Below are 16919 nucleotides of genomic sequence, written 5' to 3'. Positions count from 1 at the left end.
TGGAGAATTACATGACTGTTTACACAGAAAATCTTAAGGAATCTACAAAATTACTAAAAATAGTGAAGTGAATTTTAGCAAGATCACAAGACACAAAGTCAATATAAAAAATGTCAAATCTATTCCACAGTGAGATATATACCACTTCACAAGCACTTGGATGGCTACGATCAAATGACCGACAGTAACAAGTGTAGATGAGGATGTAGAGAAATTTATAACTCTTTATACATGCTGGAAGGAATGTAAACAGTGCAGCCACTTTGGAAAACAAGTTTGGCCCTTCCTCAAGAGGTTAAACATATAGTTATGAATATGACCTACCAATTCCACTTGTACATATTTACCCAGGGAAATGGAAACATATACTCACACAAAAAACATGTACATGAATGTGCAGAAGAACCTTATTCACAATAACCAAAGAATGGAAACAGCCCAAATGTCTATCAACTGATAACTGAATAAATAAAATATGGTATATCCATTGATGGAACATTATTCAGCAATAAAAAGACGATACACTATAGATGAACCTTAAAAACACTATGCTAAGTGAAAGAAGCCAGTCACAAAAGATCACATATTGTATATTTCCATTCATATGAATCCCCAAATAGGCTTCTCTATAGAAACAAAGTAGATTGTTCAGTGGTTTCCTAAGGTTGAGGAGACTTAAGATACCCTGTTTAATTCATTACATATTTTATTAATTAAAATATTCTCAATGAATGGCACAAAGAAACACAGAAAAAAAAATTACCTGTTTTCCAACACTATTTATGTCAAATTGTAGGGGGACACCTTTAGGAACTTTCTTTACATCAGATTGCTCCCGTTTTGTCAAGAATGAGGGTACAGCAGTACGAGTTAATCGTGGTTTCTGAGTTCTATTGGAAAAAAATTAAAATGACATCAGACAAGCTTAATAATCAAAAGAAGAAAAACAAATCATTTGGTACATAAGACATCTTGACTTGTACACATGTTCCATGTATTAAGGCTATTTTGTGTTCTCAAAAAAGTACAATAGTCTCCTCTTACCCATGGGGTTTATGTTGTTCCAAGACTGCCCCTCACCTGCCAGTGGATACCTGAAGCTGCATAGAGTACTGAACCCTACACATACTATATCTTTTTTCCTATACATACATACCTATGATAAAGTTTAATTTTTAAGAATTAGGCACAGTATGAGTTATTAGTTAACAACAACTAATAGTAAAATAGAACAATTACGACAATATACTGTAATAAAAGTTATGTGAATGTGGTCTCTCTCCCGCCCTCTCTCAAAATGTTTTTGTACTCATCCTTCTTGTGATGATGTGAGATGATAAAATACCTACATGATGAGACAAAGCGAGGTGAATGATGTAGGCATTGTGAGGTAGTGTCAGGCTACTACTGATCTTCTGACAATATGTCAGAAGGAGGACCATCTGTTTTCAGACCATGGCTGACTGGGTAACTAAAACCATGGAAAGTGAAATCACAGACAAGGGGGTACTGATGTACCTGGTTCTTGACTGACTCATCTGGAGACTAAAATTTATAATCACTCACAGAATATTTCTTTACGTAGAACTAAATGTTTTCAATAATTTGGAATGACTGGTGACTTCCAAGTCTTGATCTTCTAAAATGAAGCAACCTCTGAAGTCTTAAGAGACTCATCCTATGTTTTTTTCATTTCATTTATTAAAATAGCTGGAGAGATCGAAAACTCCAAAAACCTAGAAAGTTTATAATGCAATAAACATAAGGGAATGGTTAACTAAATTAAGGTCACCCAGATAAAAGAACACACTATGAAGCCTTTAAAAAGAAGGTAGATCTGTATGTACCTACAAGTAAAGATGTCCAAACTGTATTAGGAGGTGGAGGAGAAAGGAGCAAGTATGTATAGCATTCCCTCATTTGTTATTATACATAAATGTATAAAATACTTATTGTATACGCACCAATTTAATAAAAATATGAAATTGTTAAAAGTGTCTACTTTGGGGGTATAGAACCAGGAATCAAGACAGCTTTTACCTTTAACTTTATACTATAGTATTTCCACTTTGTACCACAAGTATTACTCTTATCTTTGTCTCAGTTTATCTTAACTTGGACATCATGAGCAGAAGTCCAGTGCTCTTCTATTACCTTATATACTGAGAGATTATAATTTCTGACAATAAAAAAAGGACTTACGCTGGGCACTGCACTGCTCCAGGATTGTCAATGGAGACAGTCAAAATTCCTCCATTTGTGGTGGAAGTCCGCCATCTAGTTTCAAAAAACCAAAAATTTCATTAAAATGGAAGTTTATAAATCCTATAGCGTACTCCACATAAAAACATACATTTTAAAGTAACCATCATATTTTCTTAGCTTTTAAAAATTACTAAGCTCCACCATGATATAATTAATCAGCATGTTGAGTGTAGGAACTGGACACTTGAATTTATTAAGTATTTTTTCAGTGTAACAAATACACATACCTTAAAATAAATTAAATTAGTACAGAAAGGCTGCTAATGAAAAGTGACAGTCTCCAGTATTTTGTGCCCCCTCTGCTCCCCAGAGGCAGAACTTTCCTGCTCCCCAATGGCAGCACTTTTAACTTTGTTCTTACTGCTTGCTAGTTACCTCCAGTTGACTACACAAGATGCATATGTAACAATATTTTGCTATGATAAGGTTTTAGCTCATCACACTATACTCTAGATTCCCTACCTCCTTCTAAACATTTTGGTAGCTATATCATTATTTTACTTCCATTATAACTTTAAATATAAATCTTTCAGTCTCTTAAATCTCCTTTCTTTCAAAGACACCATTTCCTCTCGACTTTGTATGAAAGGAGAGTAGTACCTCTAATTCTTCTTTCCATCTCTTCTCCCACTTTGTACCTCCCATTTTTGTCAGCTCTACTTGTACATTCATGTTACTCAAAATCTGACATTTTCACTATATTCTGTTACCAAAATAAGGATTTTGTGGGGTTTTTTCCCTTTAGATTCTCAAAGTTCAAGACAAACAGCACTTATTTTATTATAATTATGTAAACATTGTTCACTGGAGAAGCAAATGGCTTATCGTTTCTTTCCTTATGGTTTCCAATGTCATGACTCCTGTGCAAAAGAATACTGTCAACATCAAGTTCAAATACTTTTTTTTCTTACACTCTTCTCAAAATCATGCCCAACTTTAGCTGGCATATCTGGACCAATACCATGTTTTACACATTTTGTTTTCCAAAAAGTAGTCATAGTTTTAAATAGTTTAATCTTGAAAACTGATCATATTGATGGAATTAGAATGTTACAACTCACACATCAGAAGTGTTAATTCTAACAGACAAAAAAATATTTTCAAAAAATCTTTATGGGGTAAGGAGAAGAAAAGAATATGTGAAAAGGAAAAATATCCTATTGTTTTTAAAGGGTTCACAAGTTTTCTAAAAGCTCTATTGGATTTTCTATTTATTCCCTGAATAGGTTCATTTATAGAAAAGCAGTTACAGAAAATAAAGAGCTGTTTCATTAAAATGGAATACTCCATTATCTTTTTTTTTTTTTTTAAATAAAGGGATGTATTTGGTGCTAAAACTCATTAACACTGACATGTGAAAATGCAAAAGGCTTTTTGGGGGAAAAAATGGATTTGTTTTTTTCAGGCACAATGGTTAATATACTCTGGGGGTCTCATTTAATTTCTTCTGGACTGGGGCACACAGTAATCGGGGTTGCTAGTATTCTGAGAGTTTTGAAAGGACATCTTGAAAAACAAATTGAAACTTACTGACGAGTTCTCTTTGCTACTACATCGTCTAGCAGTTGTTCTGTGTTCAACTGGGCCTGAACCTGAAGGGAAAAAAAAAGTAGTAGGTCCCAAAAGAAAGCAGAGGGTTTGAATCTAAAAAGCAGCCCTGCTCTGTAACTTTATAACCCAGTATGATGTGTGTGTGAATGCAAGAGAGGCATGTGCCTATTCTGGCAATACCTCTGTTGAGGTTCCTATATCAGAACAAGTGGTAAAACATATTTATTCCTAAATAACATGTTAAGCTTGTAAGATGCTGCTACTGATGACAACAAAAGGGAGAATAGAAAAAATAAGTAACAAAAAGAACTAATCTGATGTCACGTTCTCCATATCCCAAACCCAACCCTTACCTCAACCATGGGCTATGCCTATGATTGAGGATTACCACTAAAGGTAGATGTTCAAGATCCTTTGAGTAAAAAGAAACCACCACCAAGGGGTTTTTATACCTTTAGGCCTCTTCTGAAAAGAAAAGTTGCCTGACGAGTATCTTTCTGATGACTTAATTTATTTCCACTCCTGCTAAAATTGGCCGGAATGCTATTTCTGCAACAAAAACAGATATATCATGAATAGTCTCAGCCATTTAACAACTTTCAAACATCCTGAGAAGAAATAAGCAAAAATAGTTAAATTCATAGGCTAGACATTTGAAGTACACTAAACATAAAGATTCTGAATTATTTCCTTATTTACACAAAGTTACTGTGATTCAATTTATAAATATCTTTCTGTAGCATACTACATAACAACCTAGTTAATTCTAATTATCTTCTAAATATTGCACTCGCTAATATTCTAACAGAAGATTTCTTCTGAAGACATTAAAAATAACAATTTTAATGCTATTTCCTAAACAGCATTGATGAAAAACATGTACGTACAAATTTACAGGATAAGTACAAAGAAAATCACACCTAAGCAAATCATAATCAAACTACTGAAAATCAAGAGAAAATCTTGAAAATAACATCTTCTATGGTTTTCTCTTCCATCTTCACTCAGAAACCTTTATATGTTAACATGAATCACATAGAAACTTACCATCTTATTCTTTCACATAGAGCAATGTACTCTCAATTATGTTGGACTTGACTTTCACCAATCCCTTTCTAATTTCTATATGAAGTCAGTAAAAGATGAGAAAACAAATTTTCGTATTTATCTAGTTATTTATTTCTTATAAATACTTAACAGATCGCCTAATCTTACCTCCAATCTTAGACTCAAATGCAAAATTTCCCTAGCTAGCCTAATTAACATGGGTCATTAATGTCTCATATAATGGACAAGTTCTTATTTGCTAATTTCCCATTTCCCAAAAGGCACTACACCAGATTTCCAAAAGAAAAGAGGGATGATAGTTAAGTAAACCTGCAATTCCAGCCTGTTCCATTTATACAAAAACTTCATTTTCAGTTCTTTTTTAATTATCTTCTATAAAAGATAAATAAATGGTACTCAAAACTAAAATATAGAAACTTACCAGTTTATCAACTTCCTTTTGCCCATTTTATTCTTACAGAAAACAGAATGTCATAACAATAGGTCGTAATTTTTGAGTTTCTGTTATGCCTTCCATTTAATATAAACATAATCTCAGCTATGAGGTGCCTGGCTGCCTCATAGGTAGAGCATGCGACTCTTATCTTGGGGTCCTGAGTGCGAGCCCCCATGTTGGGTGAAGAGATAACTTAAAAATAATAATAATATTTTCAACTTAAAAAGCATTCACACAGAATTTTTTACAATTTGCTTTTTCCACAAATACATTGTTCTATTAAGAGTCACTGAGACTGAATAACAATTTTAGCTTTCAGAATTCCCAATTTTGAATAATTCTGGTGGAGGTATTTTTACCTAAACAATCACCTTTTGTAATTTTATTCTGTATGTAAACAGAGGTAAAGAAGCAGAGTAATGCTTTTTTTTTAAAGTTTACAATTTGTTAAAACCATCAGTAATACTGGGTCTCAGAAATAAGAAAGCCATTACTGAATGCCTCCATATTGGATGTTCAGAGAGACATCCCAAATATCCGTCTTGAAAATGACCACTACAAATCCATTCATTTGGTTGCTTAGTGCAAGAAGTCTACCTTTATTTACTTAGGATAACATATTATTATCATATTTGAGTACTTACTTTCTATTTAGCTGGTTAGGTCTCTTAAGAACTGCAACTGCTTTTCTCTGTACTTCATTTTGTCTCAGAAGGTTGGCCTTCCTTTTTAATGCTGGAAAATACCGTTCTATATTCTTTCAGAAGGCAAAAAAACTACATTAATCAGATTGCTTTTTGCTATATACCCTATTACAATAAACATTTCTGAAGCAGAATGGACAGAGACTGCTTAGATGTGCACATTAGAGACACAGGCTGAAATGACTTGAATATTTCCAGTCTAAGTGATTGAGAAGACAGCAACCTCCTTATACTTGAAATACGTGCAACAAAAGGACAATTCAAATGGAAAAATGGATTTTTTCTATTTTGGTTATGTTCAGTTTGAGGTGCTCTGGGGGATGCACAGGTTATGGGGAAACATGGTCCTGGAACTCAAGAGAAGAATCAGAGGACCAGAAATGTAAATGAGGAAATCACTTAAATAAACATGATTTTTGATTACCAAATGAAGGGAGAAGAGGGCCAAGTTCTGGGGTGCCTAGGTGGCTCACTGGGTTAAGCACCTGACTCTTGATTTTGGCTCAGGTCATGGTCTCACAGTCTGAGAGATGGAGCCCCAAGTCGGGATCTGTGCTGATAGCAAGGAGCCTGCTTGGGATTCATTCTTTCCCTCTCTCCCCCCTGCTCCACTCACAGGCTCGTGCTCTCTCTCTCTCTCTCAAAATAAATAAAAACTTAAAAAAAAAAAAAAAAAAAAAAGAGAAAGCCAAGTTCCAAAACAAATGTGAGGGAAAAAGAGGAGGTTATGACAGCAAAGAAGCCTGAGTAGAGTTACAAAGAAAAAAGGAATCAAGAAAATAAGCATATGAAATGTCCACTTTTTCTCCCTCCTCATATATAAATTCAATCCAGCATTAAAGTCTAATTCAGATTTCTGTATTTTTCATGAAGTCTTTCCAAAAGTTCTTGGCAATATGAGCCATACATATCTTACACTTAATTCAGACTACCTTATATGTTTTAAGCATATGAGAAGTATTCGTAAGTATCAATTGACTAAAAAACACAAAAATTGTAAGTCTTCATTTTCATGAACATTTGGAAAAGAAGTAAATGTAAAAACAGAAATAAGGAATATTAAGAATATAGGAAAAATGCTATAAAATCACTCACAGTTCATTCCAAGCTTCATATTCTGTCTTTAATAAAAACACCAAGTATCATTTTAATGGTAAATGTAAATTCCTTTGATGCTGTCATCACGTGTTTTTTTTACCCTCAAACTATCTGCCATACTGTAACCATATAGTTATTTGTGGGAAAATTTATTTAATGTTTATTCTCCATGAGGGATTTTCTATTGAGTTACCACAGAATCCCTTGCATATAGCATAGAGTGGGTACTCAATCATGTTAGTTAAAATGATGAATACACAGACTAGAATAACAACCAATTAATGCATGGTAAATGTATCATTCCATGGATCTAAAGTTTGTATACATGTATAAATGTGCTTTAAAAAGTATACGTTGGGGGGGGGGTGCCTGGGTGGCTCAGTTGGTTAAGTGTCTGACTCTTGGTTTTGGCTCAGGTCATGATCTCATGATTCATGAGTCTGAGCCCTGCATTGGGCTCTGCACTGAAGGTGCGAAGCCTGCTTGGAATTCTCGCTCTTTCTCTGCCCCTCCCCAGCTCATGTGTGTGTGTGTACATGCGCGCTCTCTCTCTCTTTCTCAAAAATAAACATTAAAAAATACATGTATGGAAAAGTTTTTCTTTCACAATAATTTTGATATAAAGAATTATTTTAATGTTTTTGAGAGACAGAGAAAGAGACAGAGCATGAGCAGGGAAGGGGCAGAGAGACACAGAATCTGAAGTAGGCTCCAGGCTCTGAGCGTTCACAAGTGGTCAGCACAGAGCCCAATGCAGGGGTCAGACTCACAAACCATGAGATCATGACTGAGCCAAAGTCAGATGCTTAACTGACTGAACCACCCAGGCGCCCCTAAAAAATGATTTCTTGAGGGTCTTGAAATATTTTAATTTTAACGTTAATTTTACTAAGGCATTATTTATATAAAATAAAATTTTAAGTTTACAATTTGATGAATTTGTGTAACAAATCATGCAACCACATCATAATCAAGATAGAACAGCATCCTCATCCTAACACATTTCCTTGTGCCCCTCTGCAGTCAATTCCTTTCCCTTGCCTGACTCCCACCCCAGGCAATGACCATCTCATCTGTCACTACAGTTTAGCCTTTTCTATAATTTCAGATAAATGGAATCACACAGAACATAGTATTGTGTTTTCCTTTTGCTTAGCATGATGTTTTGAGGTATATCCATGCTGACTTATATATTAACTTATTCCTTTTTTATTGTTGAATAGAATTCCATAGCATGAAAACATTTATTTTCATTGTTAAAATCAGACAAGTGATTAAAACTACCCACTAGTGGAGGGACACACTGGGTGGCTCAGTTGGTTAAGGGTCCAACTCTTGGTTTTGGCTCAGGTTATGATCTCATGGTTTGTCAGTTACAGTGGCAGGGCCACAATGACTACATGGAGCCTGTTTAGGATTGTTTCTCTCTCCCTCTCACTCTGCCCCTCCCTCTTTCTCTCTCAAATAAACACACACAAAAACACCTACCCATTAGTGGAAAATAACTGCTTGCAGCAATAACAAAAAAAAATTTTTTTTTTAATTTTTTTTAATGTTTATTTATTTTTGAAGGAGAGAGAGACAGAGCGTGAGTGGGGGAGGGGCAGAGAGAGAGGGAGACAGAATCGGAAGCAGGCTCCGGGCTCTGAGCTGTCAGCACAGAGCCCGATGTGGGGCTCAAACCCACTAACTGTGAGATCATGACCTGAGCCGAAGTCAGACGCTCAACCAACTGAGCCACCCAGGCACCCCCCAAAAAAATTTTTTTTAACATTTATTTATTTTTGAGACAGAGAGAGACACAGCATGAACGGGGGAGGGGGAGAGAGAGAGGGAGACACAGAATCGGAAGCAGGCTCCAGGCTCTGAGCCATCAGCCCAGAGCCTGACGCGGGGCTCAAACCTACAGACCGCGAGATCATGACCTGAGCTGAAGTCGGACACTTAACCAACTGAGCCACCCAGGTGCCCCAATAACAAAATTCTTTAAGTTCACAGAAGTATTAAATGGTTTAATATTACCAAAATCAAGTCAAAAGTTCTATGGAACATAACATACTCTCAAGTTTGGGAAATTCCGAATCTAAAAGACAAAAAAATTTATTTAATTGACACTGACGAAGTTATATATGCCACTAGAAGAATCCCTTAAAAACCTAACACAACACTGGGGCACCTGGGGGGCTCAGTCGGTTGGGCATCCAACTCTGGATTTTGGCTCAGGTCATGATGTCACGGCTCATTAGATCGAACCCCACATCATTAGGCTCTGAGCTGACAACATTGAGCCTGCTTGTGATTCTCTCCCTCCCTCACTCTCTTCCCCTCCCCGGTCTGCACACACTCTCTCCAAAAAAAAAAAAAAAAAAAAAAAAGAAAAAGAAAAAAGAAAGAACCTAAACACAACTTTTACCTGACAGCTATTTTAATGTCTGTAAACAAAAAGAAAATTCATTCCTAGAGACAATCATTCCCCTGTTAGCACAGCCCCCACTTGCTCTCAGAAAATACTAGTGATATAAATGAGTATGCTATCTTTCCCACTTAGTCATTCACTTCATAGGTAAGAAAATGTACATTTTTACTGAAATAAAGTCTAATTCACATCAACTGTGGAAAGTGAGAGATAAAGTAACAACATCTAATTATAGTCAAAATATTTTTTTAAGGTATAAAATTTCTAAGTACATGTAACAATTCAAGACCAATTAAGTTATTTAGGTAAATTGTTTAATGAATAGAAAAGGATAATATGAGTTATTTATATTTAAACAGGTTTCTAAATTATAAAGTACTATATTTTGTCCTAATCAGACTATTAATCCATATTCTGAATGAGGAAAAGGTTTTAAGAAACAGCACTTTTCAAACCTTACCTCTGACAAATTTATTCAACTTTGAATATGTGGATCTTACTAGTTAGCACATTCTTAGCATTCTATAATTAACATTTTCAAACAACTCAAAAGACTATCACATGTGGTAATTTAATATTTTTACTGGATCAATAAGATAGCACTTAAATCCAATCACCCTCCCAGTATCCATATTTCTTAATGTTTTCCAATTTCCAATAAACAGTTAAGTTCTGCGATAAAGTTTTAGAGGTGAAATCAACTGTTGGTGGTGGCAATATTGAAAAGTTAAGGGATCTAAGACAGTTGTGGTTCTTAACCAGAAGACGCACATTAAAGATAATTTAAAGAGGAGCACCTAGGTGGCTCAGTCAGTTAAGCATCCAACTTTGGCTTAGGTCACGATATGGTTCATGAGTTCAGGCCTGGCGTGCTGACAGCTCAGAGCCTGGAGCATGCTTCGGATTCTATGTCTCCCTTTCTCTCTCTCTGCACCCCCCCCACTCGCTCTCTCTCTCAAAAATAAACTTAAAAAAAAAAAAAAAAGATAATTTAAAGAATGAAGTCCTGAATTTTTTTTACAAGTATGTACTTTTTGCATAATCAGAGAACCAAAAAGATTAAAAAATATAGAATATATAGAATATAAATATATAGAATAAAATATATAAGAATCAGAAGAAAAACTACTTGTAAAACTATTCAAAGGAACACTTTAGCCAATTCAAAAATTACTCATTGAGAAGTAAATAAAACTTCATTAAAATCTGAAAAGTAGTTAACTCATAGTGAGTAAATGATTGCACTCTAATTAAAAATAGGTACCTATCCAAGACAAATGAAAACCTATGTTCATACAATCTTACTTACTTACATTCACAGCAACATTATTCATAATACCCAAAAAATGGGAATAACCAAAATGTCCCACAACTGGTGAATGAATAAACAAAGTATGGTATATCCATATAACGGAATATTTATTCAGTAATAAAAAAGAATCAAGTACTGATACATACTACAACATGACCAACCTCGAAAACATTATACTAAATGCCAGATCACATATTATCATATGATTCCATTTACATGAAATGTGCAGAAAAAGCAAATTTACAGAAAATTTACAGAAAGTAATTTAGTGGTTGCCTGAGGTAGATGACAAGGTAGGGCTATGAATGGACAAGAGATTTCTTTTTAGAGTGATAGAACTGTTTTAAGATTAGACTGTTGTGATGATTGTACAACTCTGTAAATTTTCTAAAATTCACTGAATTGTACACTTAAAAAGATGAATTTTATTGTATAAAATTATACGTCAATAATTTGTCAATATTGTACATACACACAGAGGCAAAGAAAATCAAGAACCTATTAAAAAACTTTACATAAATTTTATTTAAGAATGTGGAAATTTAGGTATTCTTCATGAATGACAGTACTTTTCCTTTACTTTTTATAGAAGACCCAAAGCACTACATAAAAAAAAAAAAAATCAAAATATTCACATAAAATGCTCCCTCAATGAGAATATTGTACTCATTCACAGAAATATTAGTACAACTAAAGGAAAAGAGTATCTGATGCATGATTAAACCAGCATCCTACCTTGTCACTTAGAGGTGGTCGATTCATAGGACTAATTCCTTTTCGAATTCCAGTTGCTTTCCTAGCTGCAAGGCCTGTGATAAGTCCATAAGGACGTCTCTTTCCAGGCATTACTCTTCCTCTCCGGCTCAGACTATTCTTGCCAAAACCTATAGGAGGTTTAAAAAAAAGACCAAAAAAATATCAATCTAAGAATGCAACTGAAGGGCACACAGGTCATAGGGTATTCTATTTCTTAGCAGAGCGGATTTTATTTTTTAGTATTACTTATGTAATATTTCCTATATTACTATTATATAATATTGTGTTATTTTCACATATTTACATATATTACATAAAATATTTCATTTTTAAAGGGCAATAAACTGCACTGCAAAGAGTTCTATTGCCATAATGGACTGCAAAGGGACTACAGGATTCTCATGTTTTCCCTATAGCTATCTTCTCTCTTGCATTACTTTATCAATAAACAACTTTCCCTGTGCAATGTGGTGTCCACTAACAACATGTGGTTATGGAGTACCCGAAATATGACTAGTCTGAATTAAGATATAACAGAGAGTACAATACTTCATTAATAACCTTATATTAATTATATACTGCAATGGTATTTTGGATATATCGGATTTAATAAAATATATTATTCACATGTGGCTCACATTTTATTTCTATTGAGGGACACTGATCTTGAATGGATCACTATCTGATATCTGATTTACTTACTATCTTGCAATCTGGCTTATTTTTTTCATTCCTACTGTATTTAAACTACTTTTGCTGAAGTCCCAATTGAGCTCCAATAAACATGTTTTAATCTCTGTGGCATGATACAACTTGCCTTTGCCTTTCCATTGTGTATCTTATCTATTTAAATATTTTCCAATTATGAATAAACATGCTTGCCACAGAAATCTTAGAAACATATAAGTACAAATGAAACTAAAAGTTACCCATTATCTCATCACCCTGGGATAACCACTAACATTGTATGTCTTTCTTGTCTTTTACTCCTACACATTTAAAAAGTTAACATTTTTAATTTCAACTATTTTTAAACAATTCAAAAGACTTTCACAGAGGTAATTCACAATTTTGTAGTACCAAGTGCCTAGAAGATACACTGAGTTAATCTTCCTGGCAACCACATTTCCTAGTCTATGTACTATTTTGTAGTAGGCATTAACACTGTATTGTGAATATTATCCCATGTCTTTTAGATTCTTTCATTGTATTATTACTGTTTCTTTTTTTTTTTTTTTAAAGAAGGCTCCATGCCCAATGTGGGGCTTGAACTCATCAAAAGTCACATGTTCTACCCACTGAGCCAGCCAGATGCCCTCACTGTATCATTTTTTAATGTGCCATACTTGATCCAACCAACCTCAGAACTTCACTTTAAAAAAAGAATTTTTTTTAATGTTTATTTATTTTTGAGAGAGACAGACAAAGTGTGAGTGGGGGAGAGGCAGAGAGAGAGGGAGACACAGAATCCAAAGCAGGCTCCAGGCTCTGAGCTGTCACCACAGAGCCCGACATGGAACTCAAACTCACAGACCTCGAGATCATGACCTAAGCCAAAGTCAGACACTTAATCAACTAAGCCACCCAGGCGTCCCTCACTTCACTTATTTCTAATGTTAAACTACTATAAATGTTACAATAACATTATAGATAATATTTTCCGGGGGGATAAAGATGCAACAAACTTTTATTTAACTCATTAATAAGAGCACAGCAGGGAAACAAATCCATTCAAAAGGAAATTTGGAAAAGCTAGATTTTATATTCAGTGGAAGAAAAAAAAGAATGCTTAAATAAGACAGCTATATTAGACAAAACTGTTTACTGTCTTTCTACAGGGGCAAAAAAGCATGATTTTTCAGAGTTATTTTTTCTACTGGACAATTAAAAAAACCTGTACTTTATTAGTTATATATAAATTTACCTCTAATTTTACAGAGCTGCCAAGTTATCAGTAATATGAACTAACAACATTATAAGAGCATTTGTTAATTTTTCCATTTTTTATTTATTTTTATTTTTTAATGTTTATTTTGAGAGCGAGCATGTGCACATGTGCGAGAACAGGGGAGGGGCAGAGAGACAAAAGGGAATCCCAGGCAGGCTCCGTGCCATCAGCACAGAGCCTAATACAGGGCTCAAACTCACAAATCACAAGATAATAACCTGAGCCAAAATCAAGAGCCATGCAGGCACCCCAATTTTTAAAGTAGGCTCCACGCCCAGTGTGAAGCCCAACACAGGGCTTAAACTCATGACCCTGAGATCAAGACCTGAGCTGAGATCAAGAGTCAGATGTTTAACCAACTGAGCCACCCAGGCACTCCTGATATGCTGTATCAAATGGTAAAGTAAGTTAAGGATTCTGATTCATATTTTAAAAAATCCCCTCTAGAATGACTATTCATATTCCCAGGAACATAAGGGTGCCACTTTTTCCCTATCGTTGATAACACTGAATATTCTTTTTAATCTTTATCACTTAGTATTTGAAAAAAAAAAAGCTGGTCTTATTTGGTAGTTTACAAGTGAGAATGGACCTTTTCTATGTGTTTTTGGCTATCACTATTCTTCCATTCATGAACTGTCATGCTCCTAAGTCAGTTTTGTGGGGTCAAGTTCTAATATCCTTTGATGCTTTGCAAGAAGAATTACGTTAAATTTATAATTAATTTTTCAATAATTAACATGTTTACAATATTCATGAATGTAGTATGTCTTTCCACTTCTTTTGTGACTAAACTGGCTCAGTAAAGCTTTAATCTTTTCCTCACATAAGTCTTGTATATTTCTTATTAAGGTTATTACTAGGTATTTTTACTTTTTTTTTGGTCAATCACAAAAAAAGATCCCTTTTCTAATAATAATTTTCATACTGTCATTCTTGGGATGACAGAATGCTATTGAGTTTTAATTAATAACTTTTAATCAGTCATCCCACTGAACTTACTTTTTATTTTTATTTTTTTTTCATTTTTATTTTCAATTTTTATTAAAAATATTTTTCTTTAATTTTTATTACTATATTTTTTACTTTGTGTAAATTTTTTCTTTTTTTTTTTTAAGGGTACTGTTTACTTCTCTATATTTTTTTTTATATGAAATTTTTTGACAAATTGGTTTCCATACAACACCCAGTGCTCATCCCAAAAGGTGCCCTCCTCAATACCCATCACCCACCCTCTCCTCCCTCCCACCCCCCATCAACCCTCAGTTTGTTCTCAGTTTTTTTTTTTTTTCAACGTTTATTTATTTTTGGGACAGAGAGAGACAGAGCATGAACGGGGGAGGGGCAGAGAGAGAGGGAGACACAGAATCGGAAACAGGCTCCAGGCTCTGAGCCATCAGCCCAGAGCCTGACGCGGGGCTCGAACTCACGGACCGCGAGATCGTGACCTGGCTGAAGTCGGACGCTTAACCGACTGTGCCACCCAGGCGCCCCTGTTCTCAGTTTTTAAGAGTCTCTTATGCTTTGACTCTCTCCCACTCTAACCTCTTTTTTTTTTTTTTTCCTTCCCCTCCCCCATGGGTTCTTGTTAAGTTTCTCAGGATCCACATAAGAGTGAAACCATATGGTATCTGTCTTTCTCTGTATGGCTTATTTCACTTAGCATCACACTCTCCAGTTCCATCCACGTTGCTACAAAAGGCCATATTTCATTTTTTCCATTGCCACGTAGAATTTCATTGTGTATATAAACCACAATTTCTTTATCCATTCATCAGTTGATGGACATTTAGGCTCTTTCCATAATTTGGCTATTGTTGAGAGTGCTGCTATGAACATTGGGGTACAAGTGGCCCTATGCATCAGTACTCCTGTATCCCTTGGATAAATTCCTAGCAGTGCTATTGCTGGGTCATAGGGTAGGTCTATTTTTAATTTTCTGAGGAACCTCCACACTGCTTTCCAGAGCGGCTGCACCAATTTGCATTCCCACCAACAGTGCAAGAGGGTTCCCGTTTCTCCACATCCTCTCCAGCATCTATAGTCTCCTGATTTGTTCATTTTGGCCACTCTGACTGGCGTGAGGTGATACCTGAGTGTGGTTTTGATTTGTATTTCCCTGATAAGGAGCGACGCTGAACATCTTTTCATGTGCCTATTGGCCATCCGGATGTCTTCTTTAGAGAAGTGTCTATTCATGTTTTCTGCCCATTTCTTCACTGGGTTATTTGTTTTCCAGGTGTGGAGTTTGGGGAGCTCTTTATAGATTTTGGATACTAGCCCTTTGTCCGATATGTCATTTGCGAATATCTTTTCCCATTCCGTTGGTTGCCTTTTAGTTTTGTTGGTTGTTTCCTTTGCTGTGCAGAAGCTTTTTATCTTCATAAGGTCCCAGTAATTCACTTTTGCTTTTAATTCCCTTGCCTTTGGGGATGTGTCGAGGAAGAGATTGCTACGGCTGAGGTCAGAGAGGTCTTTTCCTGCTTTCTCCTCTAAGGTTTTGATGGTTTCCTGTCTCACATTTAGGTCCTTTAACCATTTTGAGTTTATTTTTGTGAATGGTGTGAGAAAGTGGTCTAGTTTCAACCTTCTGCATGTTGCTGTCCAGTTCTCCCAGCACCATTTGTTAAAGAGGCTTTTTTCCATTGGATGTTCTTTCCTGCTTTGTCAAAGATGAGTTGGCCATACGTTTGTGGGTCTAGTTCTGGAGTTTCTATTCTATTCCATTGGTCTATGTGTCTGTTTTTGTGCCACTGAACTTACTTTTTAGTTCTACAGGCTTTCAAATTATTTCTGGGGATTACTAAGCAACAACCATTATTATCTACAAATGATACTGTCTTCTTTTTTCCAATAATTATACCTCAAATTCTTCTACTTCTTAATGCAATAGCCAGAAATTTCAGAGACCCATGCTAAGTGACAACTGTGATACTGGGCATTTTTATTTTAACTCTGATTTTGGGGCAAGTGTCTTCAGAATTGTATCCTGTATAATACTACACATCTACAATATAGTAACAGGTCTTCTAACAGAAAAGTTTCATGTCCAAACTAAAAGCTAAAATAGTTTTCTTTACTAAAGGATTTCTCAGGACTAACATGTGTGATGAATCTCTAAGTTGGGTATAACAGTGTATGTATTCCCAAACGTATCTAATTCCAGAATGCTTTTATGTGGTGTACCTATTTTGAGAACAGAGTTCAACAAGACAATTGGGAAAGCTTGTTATAATGGTTGAAGCATTTACCAATTTATTACTCCCATTTCACTCTTTACTGCCTTACCTCTGTTATAGGAACATTTCTCTTACCAACTAGCATAATGTTAAGCTTTGTAAGTAGAGGGCACTGGACCGTCTTTA

At 35.2% G+C, this 16919-nt stretch overlaps 1 protein-coding gene across 4 annotated transcripts in view; it reads right to left on the bottom strand.

The window, feature by feature from the left end:
- Positions 1–16919, bottom strand: part of FYTTD1 (forty-two-three domain containing 1) — a 41831-nt gene that overhangs the window by 3342 nt on the left and 21570 nt on the right. For all 4 annotated transcript variants that reach the window (XM_047875832.1, XM_047875831.1, XM_047875835.1 and 1 more), the window contains 6 exons: positions 11586–11734; positions 5965–6077; positions 4269–4365; positions 3796–3857; positions 2203–2277; positions 764–890 (listed from right to left, as the gene is read on the bottom strand). In XM_047875832.1, coding sequence (XP_047731788.1) covers positions 764–890; positions 2203–2277; positions 3796–3857; positions 4269–4365; positions 5965–6077; positions 11586–11734 — 623 coding nt within the window. The remainder of the gene's footprint in view (positions 1–763; positions 891–2202; positions 2278–3795; positions 3858–4268; positions 4366–5964; positions 6078–11585; positions 11735–16919) is intronic.

This window comes from Prionailurus viverrinus, chromosome C2 (assembly GCF_022837055.1).
Source record: "Prionailurus viverrinus isolate Anna chromosome C2, UM_Priviv_1.0, whole genome shotgun sequence".
Taxonomy (NCBI): domain Eukaryota; kingdom Metazoa; phylum Chordata; class Mammalia; order Carnivora; family Felidae; genus Prionailurus; species Prionailurus viverrinus.
This window is presented reverse-complemented; position numbering and strand designations above follow the sequence as displayed.